Genomic DNA, 18,772 nt, shown 5'->3' on the forward strand with positions numbered 1-18,772 from the left:
TTAGCTATAGTGTAGGCGGAAGGTGCAGAAGAGAGCCCCAGCTTATTTTAATACAGGAGACTACTCCCACAAGGAACCAACAAGTAAGTGGAAGAGAGGGAAAAGAAAACAAGACAATTATAGACTTAGTCCAACGGTAATTGCTATAAACAAAAACCAACAGCATTCACTCAGTTAAAATTTGTTCCAAAGGTTTCAGGCAACAAAGTATCGGGAACAAATTTCATCTTTAGGCAATATTTTACCATTAATCTCTGAACCAGCCAAGTGTACTTCAGTATAGGTCAAAAATATACACACTTTATGCCTCAACCTGAGCACATGAAAAATATTGCACATATTTTTCACGTCTGTTCCCTAATCAATAGTGAACAGCCCACTGGTATCTGCTGACATACTTTTGCATTTACATGAATGGAATCTTGTGGTGTATCAGACCAAATATAAGTTATAGGCTTCAGTGTGTACATAGATGACAGGTTTTTTTTACATATTTGTACAGTTCCAATCAAAAGCTGGCATCTATGTTCTACCACAATAAAAATAAATGAAATTGAATTCATTACCATTGCACACCATAACAACTGCAAGAAACCACCATGTACTTTCTCATATCAGCCACCATTACTCAAGTTTTAGGTTCTTGAAACCGCCACTGAATTTCTAGTTTATTACACAGAAGTGCACAGAAATTAGATCCTATGTGCCACGGAGTACACAGAACATTGCTCCTAAGATATCAAGAGAAAGAGGGTCAAAACAAGAGCTCCATGTCTGTACACCACCCACTCAACATGGAGATTTTATGCACTTACACTGACAGTAGAATCGGGTGTGCCAACAATTGATATAAAAATTCACGTTACATGCTAGTAAGTAAGTAAACATTTTAGCTTACCTGCCTATCAGTATCTGAGGCCTATCTGATTCGTTTGTAACACCAAAGACATCAGGAATTAAATCACCATTGAAGCTGAAAATGTAAAAACAAGCTGTGTCATCTTATCCTTTATTAACAATTTTCAGTCTGACTATTATAAATCATCCCTTTGTATTTGGGACTCTTAAGAATTGAAGAACTTCATTCTGTGCATTCTTCTATGAAGATTCTGTTCTACTCTGCACTACAGTAGAACATCAGAGTTATGAACAGTTACAAACTGACCAGTCAACCACACACCTCATTTGGAACCAGAAGTATGCAATTAGGCAGCAAAAGCAGGGAGGGTGGAACAAATATGTGCAATACTGTGTTAAATGTAAATTACTAAAAAAATAAAGGGAAACTTTAAATCTATACACCCACAATCCCTATCCTAACCAGACCTATTAAAATGATTTATTAACTATCTCCCAGCCACCATCCTTCTAGCAGATCTCTCCACCTTTCTCCTCAACCCTCCTACCTTAACCATCACCACACAGGTCCGATCAGTTGTGGTACCTACCCTACTTCTCCTAGGTCAATGATGACTTCTAAGCTTGCCTACAACACATACTGAAGTAAACAGCCTCAGCAAACGTGAAATTTGAGTTCAGTAATCACTGTGGCTGTGCAGAAGGGCTGCTTATTTGAGGTTGCAAAGATGACATACCATACATACTCGATCATAAGCCGGTTTGTTTATAAGCCAACCCCCCCACGATGGATAAGTAAAAATGGAAATTTTTTTATGACCCATTCATAAGTCGACCCTATAATTCAGAGGTCGGCAAACTTTGGCTCCCGGGCCATCAGGATAAGCTGCTGGCGGGCCGAGACGGTTTGTTTACCTTGAGCATCTGCAGGTACGGAGGTAAACCTAAGTAAACAAAGCGTCCCAGCCTGCCAGCGGCTTACCCTGATGGGTCGGAACAGCAACTGGTGGGGACATTTTTTTTTGGAGGGGGGAGGGAGAAGCTGGGATTCAGGGGAGTAACCCCTGTGACCACCCCCCACATGACCCCACCCTAGCCTGGGGCTCGACCACTCTCCCTATCCCATTGCTTCCCACCTTAGCTGGGGTGGGCCAGGTGAGGATGTCTCTGGCCAGGCCAGAGCTGCTCCAGCAGGCTGGGTGGCACGGCCGCAGTCTCCCAGCCCCGGAGCTGCAACTGCGTCGGAGGTTTGGCGGGCTGCAGGGGGGCAGCAGTGGGTCCAGAAGCGGAGACTCTGGCCCTGCCTCTTTTCTTTTGGCTCTGCTACCTCTCCTTGCTCCCTTTGCTGGGGGTGGGGGAGAGGCTGTGTCCCTCCTCTCCCCCTCTATACCCGTTCATAAGCCAACCTTATGCTTCCCTTTTTTACTAAAAAAATTCAGCTTATGAATGAGTATATAGGGTAGGTAGTATGATAGATGCATGGAATATTCAAAGACAATAGTATCTACTTTATAAATGTTATATGTATCTGTTTGGTCTAGGGATTATATTCCAGCTCCACTGGGGGAGGTACAGGAGTTTCCTGCAGGAACTAAGATCACTTGGCAGGGACAGGGATAATTAATGCAAATCAGGAGGCTTGTAAAAAGTCTAGAGAAACCTCCATTCTGGGGAAAACTGCATAAACTGATCTGATTGAAGACACCTGGTCAAACAGAGAACTGAGAACCAGGGCCAGCTCCAGAGACCAGCAAAGGAAGCAGGTGCATGGGGTGGCCAATGAAAAGGGGCGGCACGTCCAGGTCTTCGGTAGCAAATCCCTCAGTCCCTCTCTTCCTCTGAGTTGCCGTTGAAGTGCCACTGAAGAGGAAGATTGGGAATGAAGGATGAAGCGGCGTGGTTGAGCTACTGCCAAAGTGTGGCCGATCGGCTTTATGGGTTTTTTCCGCTGCTTGGGGCGGCAAAACAGCTGGAGCAGGCCCTGCTGAGAACAGTATAAAGTGACTATCTGACTACATGAAGAGAGATCACTCTCACTGCATCCAAGAACTGACATGAGACTATGGCAAGAGATAGAAACCTCATGAGAGGACCTGGAGTACTATGGAACCTACTAGGAGCCTATGTTGCAGACAAGTATTATCTCGTAAGCATGCATGTAAGCTGTTTATTGTTTTCTTTGTAATGCTTTCGTTCAGAATAAATACTTGGTTTTATGAACACTGGCTGGTCACTTGTTAACCCTGTCCTTGTCCCTGAGAGACCAGGACTGCAGATACAGAATTAGACAGTTCTATTGAGGTGATCACAGAAAATTGCAGCCTAAATGCCTGGTCTAGAGGCTGCGAGTCATGAGACTTCACCTCAAGGAAATGCGACAGCCTGCAGCCTGGATTATTTTGTGTTGTGTTTTTAGTATCGGGCACATTTCAGATGTAAGATATTTGGTGTTTTAATTTGACATTGTTTAACAACCTAAACACTTAAACATTAAATATTTAACATTTATGTTCCAATTTATTTCTGCAAGTTTTGTTCAAGGTAAGATGTCATACATACTTACTCCATAATTAGAGGCTCATCATGAAAAGTTTTATTTAACACAGTCTTACGATTAGAATCTGAAAACAGAAAAAGCATTCACTTGATTAAATTGCACACATTCTGTGACATTAAGACACCCAGCCATCTTTAATATATTCTTTATTAATTTTAGGTCTTCCAAAGGCATTTAGTAATTTTGTTTTTTGGCCAGTGATTTTGTTTGTTGGCCATTGTCAAAAACACTGCCAGCCTTCAGCACAAACAATATAACTGACTGCTTTGATCTCCATGTAAATTCTAACTGCCAGCACAAAGAAGAAAGGCAATTCACAGACCCAACTCTGGAACTTACCTATCCATAGCTATGTGGTGGCTCAACAAAATTACAAAAAATAACCCTTACAACAAAAGTCAGTTTCTACCTAGATTAGTAATCTTATAAATTAATACTAAAATGTAGATTGAAACAGGTGAAAATGCTTTTAATAAGGATAATCTGGACCTGCTGGGACAAAAGCGTGTCCAGATATAACATTTGCACAAAAAGTACCTGAAAAGTATTCTTGATTCACTGTGTTATTTAAGACTGTAGCACAACATAAATTGGAAGGAGTAATTATCAATGAGAAGACCATGTGGAAGTGTAAACTGGCTGGGTGTCCTGCACTGCTCCCGCTACAGACCTCTCAAATCCCACAGCCAGCTGTCCCTGGCATACCTCTGTTCATCCCTGCTCAGAGCAGTCAGTTATATTGTTCCCTTTCACCCCGCACTTCCATTTGCTCCCATCTTCTGTCCCCCACTTCCTGGGTCATGCACTAGTACCCCACTCTTCCATCTTCTACACCTATCTCGTGTAGGTATATAACATTTCCACTAACACCATTCTATGCCTCTATGCTCCAAGTTCTCAAGGTCCCCTGAATCCCCTCTCAGCCAACTGGCAAGGAGGCCTGCATCTTCCTGTTTGTGCCTCACTCCATATCAACCCTTCATATTCCTCCCAAATCCTTTGATCATCTCATGTCCTCTCCTGGACATGCTCCAAACCACTTCCCTAGTTTGCTACTTCACAATCCATTCCCCCTACTTCTGACTCAGCCCGGCAGCAACAGTACCTGAAGTCAATAGTAGCTCGATTTATACTTCACAAATATTGACTGTTTAAACATGGCTTTTAAGACACTCAAAGACTCTTTAGCCTTCTTGTCCCTCCCTAAACCTTCCCCCTAAATGCTGCTTCTCAGCAAGGTCAACAAAAATTGAATAAACTCCAAATTTCTCAACCAAACCATTTTATTAAATGTCATGAGCCCAAAAATGCTAGGATAATGTTGACAAATGAAGGAGACGTAAATTTTCATAATACTGTATCCTATTTCTTACGCATTTTCCCCAGAGAAACTTTAGCCTAGGATAAAATAGGATAAAAATAATCATTGTTAAGGATGTGGGAAAGTTGGGAGAGGGTAGAGGCAGCGGGGGATTGTGGGAGGAAATCTGGTTTATATTAAAAAAATATATAGTTCCAACTTCAACTGTGAATTGGTTATTGCTACTCCATTATAAAAAGAGACTGATGTTTTTATCCTACTACCCACTGTAGTTCTATTCCAAAGTTTTATGCAGATGTGAAACTGAAGATCTGCTGTACATGCTTGATCAGTATTTCTCTTATAAACACAAATAATAGTTATGTTGTCCAGTAAGTTATAACTTAAGTATTTTTTTATTATTTAACAGTAACAGCAACTTACCTAATGTTTGATTGCGTCCCCAGAAAATAATAACCGATAGTTCATCAGTGACATGATTTTGTGGTTTTGTTGTCAGAAGGACGTCCATTTGTGAATCACCATCATAATCTCCAGGAACTACACTGGTTATGACACCCTGATTTCTACAATTATAAAATTAAACATTTAAATGTGCAAATGGGTGTGTGATTAAAATCTGTGGGCCCCTAAAATATTGAACATCCATAGACTAATAATTTATTTTCTTTTTGTAATGGGCAATATTACATGAAATTTTGTAGGACAAAAGTTTTAGCCCTAAGTCTTGGCAGACATTCTCCAACCCTGTCTTCTTGCACTCTCCCGTACTTACAAAACCTTACTAATTCCATACCATAGCAACTTATCACTGCAGGCCCTTAAAAGCTCTATTTTAGACACAAGGAAACCTAGTTTGATCCCAGTAGCTAGGTCATAAAACATGATGTCCGAGCTGTAGGGGCCGGAAGTGTAGATTGGGGCTTCAGAAAGCCCCATCTTATCTCCTTTGCTGTCTTACTCCTTCTTCCATATTATCTTTTGTTTTCTGCTGTCGTTCTTTTGGTCCACACACACATTGTTCATGGAGTATCTGGGCTTTGTTTCTAAGTGAGAAATTTGAATGTCGGTGCACCTGTACTCATGTGCTGGCATGTGCAAATGTGTGCCTATTCTGTGCATGAGTACTCAGTTCATTCAAACTCATATACAGTTACACACATACATGTACGTATGAAAGATGTAAATAAGGATATTCAGTTTTCTGTGCGCACAGTAGGTGGGCATTTGCACAGGAACTGAAAATTAGGCCCATATTCTGCATTAAGTAAGTGAAGCTGAGACTGTTTCATCCATTTTAGGAGGAAAAGCAAAAAAAGGAAATGTATCTAACAGAACATAAATCCTATAGATTACAAAGTACTTATTTCCCCACTTTCTCTCAGAGGATGCATAAAATCGAGGCAAGTACAAAAAATACCAAATGGCCTTTCATGACATGATTCAGCAAGCTCATCTTTCAAGTTTAAGCTTGAATTCTATGCACAAACTGAATCATGCAATTAAACAGACAAAAAACCAACCCAGAAAGAATCCTAATTATGCTCCCACTGAATCTTGCTTCCAATTTAGTCAGTCTTAACTAAAATGAATGTTTCCATTACATTATCATTAAGATATTACGTATCAATACTTACACTGACAACTTGACTTTGGGTTTAAAATACGGCTCCTTTTGGTCTGCCAGAAAGATAAGTAATTCATTGCCTGAAAAGGAACATATATATAGCATTAAATTAATGAATAAACCCTATTAGACATTGATTTTATGAGAACGAACATAAAATTTACAAGGTATGATTGAGATTGTTTGCACCTCCAAACATAATTGCTCTTCCCAGCTAACGAAGAAATATTCAAAGGTGACCAAGTCTAATTTCCTTCTGCTTCAAAAGAGAGGTAGTAGGGGAATTTTTTTTTCACCAGGGCACTGTGACCTGCATTTCAAATTGAAGTGAACTTAACGCTGAAAATCCTCACATTCTTGCTCCAGTCACATCCAGATGCTTGATCCAGGTTTTTGTAGCAGACTCAGAGCAGCTATCCTGGGTTTTCTATTTAGTCAGTGGAACTACAGGGGCAAAAACTGCCTAGATTCAGAAGGATCCAGGTGACTGTTCTGGGTTTTTGTGGTACTGCTCCACCAGGGTCTGGATGTATTTGACATACCTGAAGCAGCTAGATTTCTACTCTATTTCTGCATAGAATTAGAGATGTTGGGTCTGAAAATTGGCTAGATAGAAGTGCTAATTTTGTTTTTTGCAGTGCGTTGCACCAGTTTACTTAGCAATCTAGATATTCTTGATGCAGTAGGAGCAGCTAGACTTCTTCTCTATTCTGATGATAGAACTTGAAAGCCAGAGTTAAAACAAAAAAACACCCCCACCAGTAAGATACATGTTTCGCCAGCTTTTATGTTTAGCTCTGATGTAAGAGAAAGTTCTTTCTCCTTCCAGATATCTTGGGGAGTGGGAATCAAGGTATCATGTAGTCACTCTAGTCTGAAACTAATCTAGAAAATGGACACTCAATCCAAAGACAGTATTCTAGAAGCAACACTTGGCTGCCGAAAGTACCCTGAGAATTATTAGAGCTGGCACTGCTCCTGGAGCTCTAATATTACAGTACCTCCAATGTGTAGCAGCCTGGCCACCAACCCCTCTTTGTACTGGTCTTCAGATAACTATTAGTCAAAAAGAGCTGTGTTATTTTAATATTTTGCAACCTTTGTGTCAATGAAATCTGAAGTTCAGATATTTTAAATAATCCAATTGGAAATAGCAATACTTATTTATTTTAGATGGACTTTTTCAGATAATGCCAAACCAGAAAAGAGGAACATGTATATGCAATCCTGCTTTGCAAAAGCAACTGTAAGTTAGTCATCTTATGTAAAACCTTAATGTCTACATACATATATCTGAAAAATAATGAGCCAAACATCAAATATCTTCTAATATAATCACACAATTATCTGTATTCCTTTTAACTCTAAAATAAAACTTGTTCACTGCATATTCCAGCTGAGTACTTCCATACAGCCATGTTTAGGACTGCTAACATTTAAACACTCCAACTAAACTTCGAAATTAATTCACACCTTTGCAGCTGCTATTGTATATTTGGGAACAATTTTCTGAAAAGTTGAATGAGCAGAACACGACTCCAGTCATTTGCAGGGTAAATATCTTATAGCTGTGAAGGACAAAAACTTCCATTTTAACATGGCAGTTTGGCATCTGCAGAAAGCACTGAAATTTGATTAGAAAACTATTTATTTTGCCACTTCTATGTATCCATGATTTCCCAATTTCCTTTTTTAGCATGAAAACAAGTCTTTCATCTCAACTTCAGTGGTTTGATTCTGATGTAAATATGCAGTAGTGATTGGATATTGTTACAATTTGGCAGCTGTTATGTGGCCTAAATGAAATTTAACCTCAGCAGATGAACTTTCCTATCATAAGTTATTATACAATTTGACACCAAGAGTTCGCTTAGACTAGAATCCCAGGGAAGTCTGAAAAGGCCAAATCTGAATGGAAAGTGATTTACCCTACAATCCTCACAGATGCTTCTTCCCACAATAGGGTGATATATTAGCAAGACCAATAAGTAAGCTTGCACTGCCACAACCGATGTTGCATATTTTCTGTCTTCACAGTTAGATATTTAGTTCATTTCACAATCAGTAAGTTTATTTAAAAATAAATTAAAATGATCTTACAATATTTAATAATATTTTAAAATTCTTAAGCATGTGTGTTTAAAGAGTTCTTTCAAGAAAGATACTATAATTGGTTTCAAGCCTCAGAGGAGTAAGACAAAAATGACCACAGCTTGATATTTCTCCTACACCTTAGTAAAGTCACAGAATTGTAGGACTGAAACGGACCCTGAGAAGTCATCTAGTCCAGTCCCCTGATACAGACCACTATCGACAGGTGTTTGTCTAACCTGCTCTTAAAAACAGGGCTTTGAAGCTGTGCTCCGGCTCCGCTCCAGCTAAAAACCTGCAGCTCTACTGCTCCAGAGCTGGCCCGCACTCCAGGCTCCGCTTCAAAGCCCTGCTTAAAAAATCTCCAATGATGGAGATTCCACAACCTCTCTAGGTAATTTATTCCAGTGCTTAACCCCCTCTAACGGTTAGGAAGTTTTTCCTGCTGTCCAACCTAAACCTCCCTTGCTGCAATTTAAGCCTATTGCTTCTTGTCCTACCCTTAGAGGTTAAAGAGAACAATTTTTCTCCCTACTCCTTGTAATGACCTTTTATGTACTTGAAAACTGTTATGTCCTCCCTCATCCTTCTCTTCTCCAGACTAAACAAACACAATTATTTTTCAATCTTCCTTCACAGGTCATGTTTTCTAGACCTTTCATCATTTTTGTTGCTCTTCTCTGGACTTTCTCCAATTCGTCCACATCTTTCCTGAAACGTGGCACCAGAACTGGACACAATACTCCAGTTGAGGGCTAATCAGTGCAGAGTAGAGCGGAAGAATTACTTTTTGCGTCTTGCTTGCAACACTCCTGCTAATACATCCCAGAATAATATTTGCTTTTTTTTGCAACAGTGTTACACTGTTGACTTATATTTAGCTTGCGATCCACTATGACCCCCCAGATCCCTTTCTGCAGTACTCCTTTTTAGGCAGTCATTTCCCATTTTGTATGTGTGTAATTGATTGTTCCATGCTAAGTGGAGAACTCTGCATCTGTCCCTATTGAATTTCATCCCAGTTACTTCAGACCACTTCTCTAGTTTGTCCAGATCATTTTGAATTTTAATCCTACCCTTCAAAGCACTTGAAACCCTACACAGCATGCTATCAGCCACAAACTTTATAAGTATACTCTCTATACCATTATCTAAATCCTTGATGAAGATATTGAACAGAACTGATCCCTGCAGGACCCCCACTCAATACTCCCTTCAAGCTTGACTGTGAACCCCTGGTAACTACTCTCTGTGAATGGTTTTGCAACCAGTTATGCACCCCCTGTAGCTCTATCTAGATTGTATTACCCTAGTTTGTTTCTGAGAAGGTCATGCGAAACAGTATTAAAAGCCTTATTAAAGTCAAGATATATCACATCTACCGCTTCCCCGCATCTACAAGGCTTGTTACCCTGTCAAAGAAAGCTATTAGATTGGCTTGACATGATTTGTTCTTGACAAATCCATACTGACGGTTACTTATCACCTTTCTATCTTCTAGATATTGGCAAACTGCTTAATTATTTGCTCCATTATCTTTCTGGGTACTGAAGTTAAACTGACTGATCTGTAATTCCCTGTTTTGCCCTTATTTCTCTTTTTATAGATGGGCACTATATTTGCCCACAGAAGAATGGTATCGATCCTGCAGCCTCTCGCATGCTAAACAAGCACTCTACCATTTGAGGTAATTCCCCTAGAAGACATAACATTACTTCAATTTTTGTTACATGCATCTTCAGTATAATGCTGATTGGGGGGTAAGGCTATGACTATTAAATTATTTGCTTTAGAATATAAGCCACTGATAACACAATATTGTCCAAAAGTCTCCCCCTGACAAAAATGTCAGTATTGTTTCACAGAAATGAAAAGCCCTGGGCCAGTGGACTTGTTAACACTCACACCCTATTATGTGATCAAAGATACAATTAGGAATTAACTTGTGTAACTATCAAGACCATTAATATTTAAGAGTTACACCCACTACTTACTCCCTTATTACGTTAAATAAACAGAATTGATGGGCCTGCCCATGGGATGCACCCCTCCTCAGCTAAGGGGCTCAGAGACCAGAGGTAGGTGCGGTATGAGAAGAGACGATCCATGGCATTCGAGCCGTTTCAATAACCAGTGGACTGTGCCCCATCTCCGCTGCTAAGGGGGCAGCCCCACCCCACTGCCCTGGAGTCTGGGGTGGTGGGGGACGTCCTCCCACCCGCGCTCCAGTCCCCCAGGGGCCCAGCCCCTCCCGCACTTACCGCCCCTCAGCACGAACAGGTCCGTCTGCTTATCCGAGTTAAAGTCCCCGAAGGCCGCCAGGGTCCCGAAAGCCTCGGCCCCGAAGAGTTGGGCGGTGACGTTCTGCAGCCCCCGGCCAGCCCTGAGCAGCCCCAGGAGCAGGCACAGACCAAACAAGGAGCAGCCCCCCATCCTCTCGCACCTCCAACCCACCCGCAGCCTGCCGCGGCCGCCGCCAGCATCACTTACGGCAGCGGAGGGGGAGGGGCCGTCACAATCCCCCCTTCACTTCCGGACTGATTGAACGGACACATTTGCGACAGTGTCGTGGGCGTGTTTACGGCCGGCCAGGGTAACAGCAGCGGACAGAGGCTCGGTCTCTCCCCGGTGGAACAGGCGCGCGGGGAGGGGAGTAGTAGTGCTGGTTGTTCCGCGCCATGGCGTCGCATTTGGCAGACGTGAGCTGGAGGATGTTGGAGCTGCGAGCCCGATCTAAGCGCTCAGGTCTGACCCCTTTGCCTGGACGGGGAGGGGGCTGCGGGGATCTGTTTGCTTGCGCCCACGCTGCGAGAGTGGGGCTCGCCATGTTCTTTTAACCTCTCAGACGAGCCCCACTCTCCCCTCGCATCTCAGCTGCGGCTGTCACTATTTCTGGCTTGCTTGGCCCTCCGGCAGCTTCGCAGGTCACTCAAAGGGCAGCTCCGAGGTGGACTTGAAGTTACAAGTGCCGCTGCTGTTGCACGGTTTTCTTCTCATCTTCTTACCTGACGCTGATAAAGTCTGAGAGAAAATTGGAGGTTTGTTCAGGGCTATGGTAACTCGCATTCTCTCGCCCCGTGGTGCACTTCCCCATTAAACTACATCTGTCCTTGCTTTCGCAATAACTGACAGACGTAGGACCCCTACCTGTGGCTCAAATTTAGATCTCTTTCTAAAGCCTTAAGCTTTTTGTTTTTTCATCCTCTTTGCACAGTAAAAAACAAAAACTGTACCAGATCTCATTCGTTTGGAAATAAATTCTTATGGATTAATTTTAAGGTCATTTGAAAAATCTGCTACTCTGCTGATGCATAACTTTCCTGGGACACTTTAAACTCATGAGTTTAATGAGACATTTAAATGTCAATAAAGTTCAGCTCAGCACATGTTGTAAACGAAACTGTTTTGTTTCACACATCATTGTGTTTAACAAGCTGTTGAACAGTAATGTATTCTGAAACCACTAATATATTCTTACATCAAAATTATGATCTTTTGTCTAATTTTGCTGAGAACCACAGATTAGACTTGAATTCCACTTCCCTGAGATGAAAATCCTTGGTTTACTTAACATCTTATTGGCATAAACCAGTGGTTCTCAACCTGTGGTCTGCTGGCCACTTGCAGCTCAGTCAGCACAGGGCTGCAGCCCATGTAACATCCTCAGAGCCGTACAGGTAGTATTGAATGCAGCCCACAATGGTACATGAACCACTGCCATAAACACAAAATAGTTTGTAGGGACTTAAAGGGAAGCTGTCACCGCACTGTGACCCACAGAGTTAGGTTTTGTAAAAGCTTGTTTGTAGCTCTATATTTGTATTATCATTTGAATAGTTATTAGAAGAATTCAACTTTTAATGCTGACCACACAGTACTACTTAATTAAACTTACAAAATGTGCAAGACAATTTTTAACTTAGCATAATTTTACAGTCAATGTTCCTATCTAAATGGAAATTGCATATTTAACCATATACTTGACTGTGAAATAAATGTAACTGCTTTTGCTTATTTAAAAGGAAATTAAAAATTGTTTACACAAATTACGTTTTTAAATGGAATGTTCAGTGCAGAACTTAGTGTGACTCAAGTTTACAGTCACAAGTGTGAGACTCACATTTTACAGTATCCCCTAGAAAATAAAATATCATTTAGGCCCCAGTCCTGCAGACATCTGTGCATACTCCAATTACATGTTAAAAGTATGAAAGTGAATTTTTGCCAACAAAAACTTATATGTACTGATGAATTAAATAGCTGATTACAGCTGTATTAGTAGGAGTGTACTGCAAATAATACAGTAGTAGGCCAGTGCTCCAATCCAACCTGTACAGAGCCTCACTGACCCCAACAGGATATCATACATGTATAAGAGGGTTGCCTGCACAGATTTGTGTGCAGGATCAGGGCATAGTTTTCAACATCAGTTATGAAAACAATAGCTTGTTTTTGTGTGTTTACTCACCAAAATAAAAGACACCAATTCAAATAATTACTATTCGCAGCATTTAATCATGGTATAATACTGCAGAAGGAAACCAACCTGTAGTTTATTTGTAGCCTAAAGATTACTGGGTTGCAATAGCTGTTTAACAGTGTATTACTTGCTTTATTTTAGCACAAATATTGCATCTTTACTATTAATGGAAGAAGAAATGCTTTTCTTTTGGATCAAGGCATGGGTGGCGTGTATCACAGGCCAAGGAAGGCTGAGCCTCCCCAAACAGCCCTGTGTTGCACTGTCCATGCTCTGCCCCAGGCCCTTTCCTGTTTCCTGATGGTGCTCTGTGGCTCTTCCTCTATGGCCAGGCCCCAAGCTGGGGCTGGGGCTAGATGTGGGGGGACGGCACATGGCTCCAGGCAACTGGAGCCAGTGCTCATGTTGCTCAGTGCTGAGGGAGAGTGCAGGGGCTGGTGGCCGTGGGGGGACTCTGGCGGGGAGGCAGGCAGGTGGGGTTTTGGGCAGAAGGCATGTGCAGGGGGCTAGCCTCCCCAAGCTGGTAGTTCAGTTCTGCCCATGAATCAAGGATTTATTTAATCCTGGAGAAGAATATCTATGAGCTTTATTCTGCACATGTTGATATCAGTGGCAAAACTCCCATTGACTTAGGTGATGCAGGATCAGGTCATATAAAGGGTAAATAGTCAAAGCATTGTTATAAAGTAACCAGGAATTGTACTGCAAGATAAAGTAATATTACTTTTATATAAATATTCAATATGGGAAGATTATGTAAATCTAGGTCCTGGTACTTGGTTAGATGTTGTTATTAGAATTAAGGCACAAGAAAACCAATTTTTAGGGTATAAAAAGGAAAACATAAATAACCTTAATTATTCCCTTGATTGTCCAGTGCATCATGTTAATAATTCTGCTAACACTGCTTTCACTAATTTAATGCTGATTGCTTCTAACCTTCACTGGACAGTTTTGAAAATTGCTGTAGTTTAGCCTGAGACGTTTGTGATTAGCTGCATCAGTTTGAAATGGCCAATACGGACGATGACAGAGCCAGCTCTGCACACACTTTCTCAAGGTTTGGTAAGTGTATGGTCTTTCCTTTTTTATGTTTTTGTATCTTCCACTTTGAAAAGTGTGATTGCTTCTTGCTGCTTTCTTGCAATGTTAACATAAAAATGCATATATATTTAGTATTTAATTTGTACATGCAGTTCTTTTATTTATAATTTTTTAAAGCAAAATTTAGGCCCAGGGTTTGAGTTTCTTGTGTGGAAAGCCTTCTAAATTTGAAATCTCTTATTTTTCAGAAGGAAAAAAAAATCCTTAATTGTGTTGGGGTTTTTATGTGTGCTTTTGTTGTTTATTATTTATCAGTTCTTTTACGGTGACAGTCTTAGTTATGAACTTTCCTTTGTAATGACAGTTAAGTCAAAGGTGCTGTTAGAGCATTGTTTAGCTTCTTTTTTTTTAAGTATTAAACCACAAATAGCTCTTCTTCCCCCCAAGCATGTCTCATGTAGCTGGTTACAGTCTTAAGGCTTGTCTACACTCGAAAATAAATTTTGGATTAAGGTACAGTGTGAATTTAAAGCACAGTATCTATTCATTTGCAACTCCATGTGTGGATACTCTTATTCCAGAATAAGAGTGCCTTTTTCCAGTTTAGCTTAATCTACTAGTAAGACAAATGTTCAGTGGTGTGTCTCAGTCAGATTGCATCTGAAAGGCTTTCAGCTGTCCACTGCAAGGATCCCAACAGAGGAGCCACTTAAGTTTCTATTGTACTTTTCTTTCTCACTCCCTTCTGTGTTAAAGGAGCTGCTTGAATTCTTGCCTGTGCTGAGAATCTGGGCTTGTCTTCATTAGCAGGGAGATCGATGCAGGTGTCGATTTAGCGGGTCTAATGAACACCTGCTAAATCAACAGCAGAGTGCTCTCCATTCGACTCCGGTACTCCAGCTCCCCGAGAAGAGTAAGGTGAGTCGAACAGAGAGCATCTCCCTTCGAAGACATGGGGTAAATCAACCTTAGCTATGTCGACTCCAGCTACATTATTCACATAGCTGAAGTAGCATAACTTAGATCAACTTACCCCGATAGTGAAGACAAACCCAGAGTCTTTCTACTTTTTTAATTTGTGTAGCTAGTTAACATTTCCTACTGGTAACTAAACAGATTTGTAGCAGTTAAAAGCTGATGTTGTCCTAAAGTCTCAGGTTGGGCAAAGGCAGCACAAAATACTGACATTTGAATATCCAAGATAGTTTCCTGTTTGGTTTGTAGCAATTTCAAGGTTTGTTTGGCAAATGCCTATGTTTATATTAATGGGTTTTGAAAATAAACTCCTGAATTTATACTTTACTGTTCTGCGCTTCTACTGTGTTACATGTCATTAGTTACAACAAATTCTGAAATCCAGTGATAAACATAAGAACATAAGAACGGCCGTACCAGGTCAGACCAAAGGTCCATCTTGCCCAGTATCCTGTCTACTGACAGTGGCCAATGCCAGGTGCCCCAGAGGGAGGGAACCTAACAGGCAATGATCAAGTGATCTCTCTCCTGCCATCCATCTCCATCCACTGACAAACAGAGGCTAGGGACACCATTCCTTAACCATCCTGGCTAATAGCCATTTATGGACTTAATCACCATGAATTTATCCGGTTCTCTTTTAAATGCTTTTATAGTCCTAGCCTTCACAACCTCGTCATGTAAGGAGTTCCACAAGTTGACTGTGCGCTGCGTAAAGAAGAACTTCCTTTTATTTGTTTTAAACCTGCCGCTATTAATTTTATTTGATGACCCCTAGTTCTTGTATTATGGGAATAAGTAAATAACTTTTCCTTATCCACTTTCTCCACATCGTTCATGATTTTGTATACCTCTGTCATATCCGCCCCCAGTCTCCTCTTTTCCAAGCTGAAGTGTTCTAGCCTCTTTAATCTTTCCTCATATGGGACCCCTAATCATTTTAGTTGCCCTTTTCTGAACCTTTTCTAGTGCCAGTATATCTTTTTTGAGATGAGGAGACCACATCTATATGCAGTATTCAAGATGTGCGCGTACCATGGATTTATATAAGGGCAATAATATCTTCTCAGTCTTATTCTCTATCCCCTTTTTAACGATTCCTAACATCCTGTTTGCTTTTTTGACCGCCTCTGCACACTGCGTGGACATCTTCAGAGAAGTATCCACGATGACTCCAAGATCTTTTTCCTGACTCGTTGTACCTAAATTAGCCCCCATCATATTGTATGTATAGTTGGGGTTATTTTTTCCAATGTGCATTACTTTACATTTATCCACATGAAATTTCATTTGCCATTTTGTTGCCCAATCAGTTAGTTTTGAGAGATCTTTTTGAAGTTCTTCACAGTCTGCTTTGGTCTTAACTATTTTGAGCAGTTTAGTATCATCTGCAAACTTTGCCACCTCATTGTTTACCCCTTTCTCCAGATCATTTAGATCATAAAGTCCAAGTACAGTGGATTACATAAACTGTTTCTTTTATTTCAGAAGATGAAGAGACTTAATAAGATGTAGCAAAAGAAATATGTTTGGAGTTGGTTTCTCTGTCTTGTAAAGGGGATTAATAAAGATTCTAAAAGGTTTTATACCAATGAAACAAGGGGTCACTGGCAGAAGTTAGCTTAATTTCTTGAAATAGTACAATGGAAATTTATATTTATACAATATTGTATATTGTAAGTCTTGCAAACTCCCCAAACCTTAATTGTTTCCAAGGGAAATTCTGCTTCTCTTATTTTTACTTGGGTGATGTTTAGTTTTTAATGGCATACTTTAAGGAATAGACTGGTAAAATATATTCCATGTTTTCCTCCTTGCCATGGAATTACAAAGACATATGCATACATACATACAAAATTCTTTGTTACAAAAGGCCATTTAAAAGTTTGGTCCCTTTTAAACAAAATTTGTAGTTTGTTTTTTTTAATTGGTTCCTCTAATTAAACTGTGAAAATAATTTAAATAACTCAGTTTTTTTTTCCTGGTAAAAGATAATTATGAGTTAGTAATTGCAGTTTACATTCTCTTAGGTTAGCAGATGAAGTATTTTTGCAGTTTTGTATGATAATTTGCTGCTTCTCATTACTGAAATATTTATTTTGAGAATGGTGAAAAGCTAATTCAAATAGCTTTACAAACAAGAATTCTTTGTAGTACTATCTCTGTATTACCTTTATAGATGAAACATATATTTAAAATTGCTGCGAAAAGTGGGCTGCTTTTCCTAAACTTTGCTCTCAAGCTTCAGCTAGCTATCACAGCAAGTAAGGCATTCTAGGATGTTATATCTGTCTATTTTAGGTCTTTATGCTGCCTCCCGTCTTTGTAGTATCTGAGTGTCTTCCACAGATAAGAACCACATTTATGAATTAGTATAATTCATTAACTGAATTCTGGATTTACAGTCTTACAGGACATGTTGCTAATCTACATTATGTGCATGAGTGCTAGATATTAGATTTGAAAATTTGGTTTGCTAAAGTAAACATAAAACATTTATAACCAGATTAGGTATGCATCTGAGAAGTGTAATTTTTTCCTGCCAATTGACCTTGTAATGTTCACTCAGTCAATTGCCTGTTTCAGATGCTGGTAATGAAATACTGTAAGCGTTTTAATTTAAAAAAAAAACAACCCTGCTGTTGTCAAACCTTACTCTCCCTTGAGAAAAACAAAAGCTGCAAACATTTAACTTTACTTTTGAGAAATTTGAAGTTGAAATTTGGCCCTCTGTATAAGAACATAGTTTATGTATTAACCACTGAGTGGCATGTTTGTAAATGCTTTGATCTAAGTACTTGTATATCTCTCATCACCATAGTGGCTGAATGTCCCCATGGCTTTTTATCATCACAACGTTAGTTTGATGTAATTAGGTATTCTGTATTTTATGTACAGAGAACTGAGGCACAGTGTAGCTTAAGTGATTTGCCTAAGATCACATAAGAAGTCTGTGCCTGAGCCAAGAATTGAAGTCCCAGTCCCATTCCCTAGTCTCTACTCCATCCTTCCTGCAATATGAGAAGTCAATTAGGACACAGAACTTTTCAATTTTTATTACTTATTATGAATCTTAAAGCATTGCCAGACATTCTCATAATGGAAAAGCTCAGGGTTGAGGTTAGACAGTGACAATAACTTGTTAGAGATGTGGTTACCATTTCTAAAATATGAAAAAAGATTTTAGAAAAAATAACCTAGGAAATACAGACATTGTTACTGTAGAACATGAACAGTCATTAGCCTTTGTTCTAGTTTTGGGAAATTAAAATTATACTGGTCTGAAGTGCAGGGCTTTCTATATTAAATCTTTTATTAGTTCCAGAGAGGAGTGCTAGATGTAAGGAACTGTGACAGATTTAAGATCTGATATCCTATGAATCATCAAATCGAGAAAGTAATCTAGTTCTCAGTTTTTCAGTTGTGTATAGCATTTGTTTTTATAAGTTTGTGAGATAGTGAACTTAAAATCACATCATTCTGATGATCATTTTGCTTCCCTTTACTCCCAATGTCAGTTTGATATTATTTTAATCACAGCTAGAATGAGAGATTAATGATTTTTCCCAACATTTTCAAATATGGATCCATAGAGTTGGGCTCCAAAATTCATAGTCTTTTTAAAAAAAAACAAAAAAAACCCCCTGCAACTACCGTTAACTTCAGGGGGAATTTGTGGGTGATTATTGCTTCTGAAAATATGGATTCAGAAGCTAGCTATGGAAATTTTGACCTTAGGCTGTCAAAAAGCTGGTAGCCTCAGTATTCAAATGTCTTGTATCTCTATTTGCTGTGAAGAGAATGTCTGCTATAATGTTA

At 39.8% G+C, this 18,772-nt stretch overlaps 2 protein-coding genes across 7 annotated transcripts in view; one reads left to right on the forward strand and one right to left on the reverse strand.

The window, feature by feature from the left end:
- Positions 1-10,969, reverse strand: part of ITFG1 (integrin alpha FG-GAP repeat containing 1) — a 199,787-nt gene extending 188,818 nt beyond the window's left edge. Inside the window, exons 1-5 of the mRNA XM_050923080.1 lie at positions 10,716-10,969; positions 6,374-6,443; positions 5,160-5,302; positions 3,422-3,479; positions 899-973 (exon numbers count right to left, since the gene is read on the reverse strand). Of these exons, the coding sequence (XP_050779037.1) occupies positions 899-973; positions 3,422-3,479; positions 5,160-5,302; positions 6,374-6,443; positions 10,716-10,887 (518 nt within the window). The 5' untranslated portion in view covers positions 10,888-10,969. The remainder of the gene's footprint in view (positions 1-898; positions 974-3,421; positions 3,480-5,159; positions 5,303-6,373; positions 6,444-10,715) is intronic.
- Positions 10,970-11,027: 58 nt separating this feature from the next.
- The window catches only part of PHKB (phosphorylase kinase regulatory subunit beta), a 207,471-nt gene continuing 199,726 nt past the window's right edge, over positions 11,028-18,772 (forward strand). For 2 of the 6 annotated variants that reach the window (XM_050923040.1, XM_050923044.1), the window contains exons 1-2: positions 11,038-11,199; positions 13,930-13,999. In XM_050923040.1, the coding sequence (XP_050778997.1) occupies positions 13,945-13,999 (55 nt within the window). In that variant the 5' untranslated portion in view covers positions 11,038-11,199; positions 13,930-13,944. Of the gene's footprint in view, positions 11,200-13,886; positions 14,000-18,772 lie in introns of all 6 variants that reach the window. The other 4 variants (XM_050923041.1, XM_050923039.1, XM_050923043.1 and 1 more) reach the window with 4 other exon arrangements.

The sequence above is a fragment of the Gopherus flavomarginatus genome, chromosome 14, assembly GCF_025201925.1.
Source record: "Gopherus flavomarginatus isolate rGopFla2 chromosome 14, rGopFla2.mat.asm, whole genome shotgun sequence".
NCBI classification, from domain to species: Eukaryota; Metazoa; Chordata; order Testudines; family Testudinidae; genus Gopherus; species Gopherus flavomarginatus.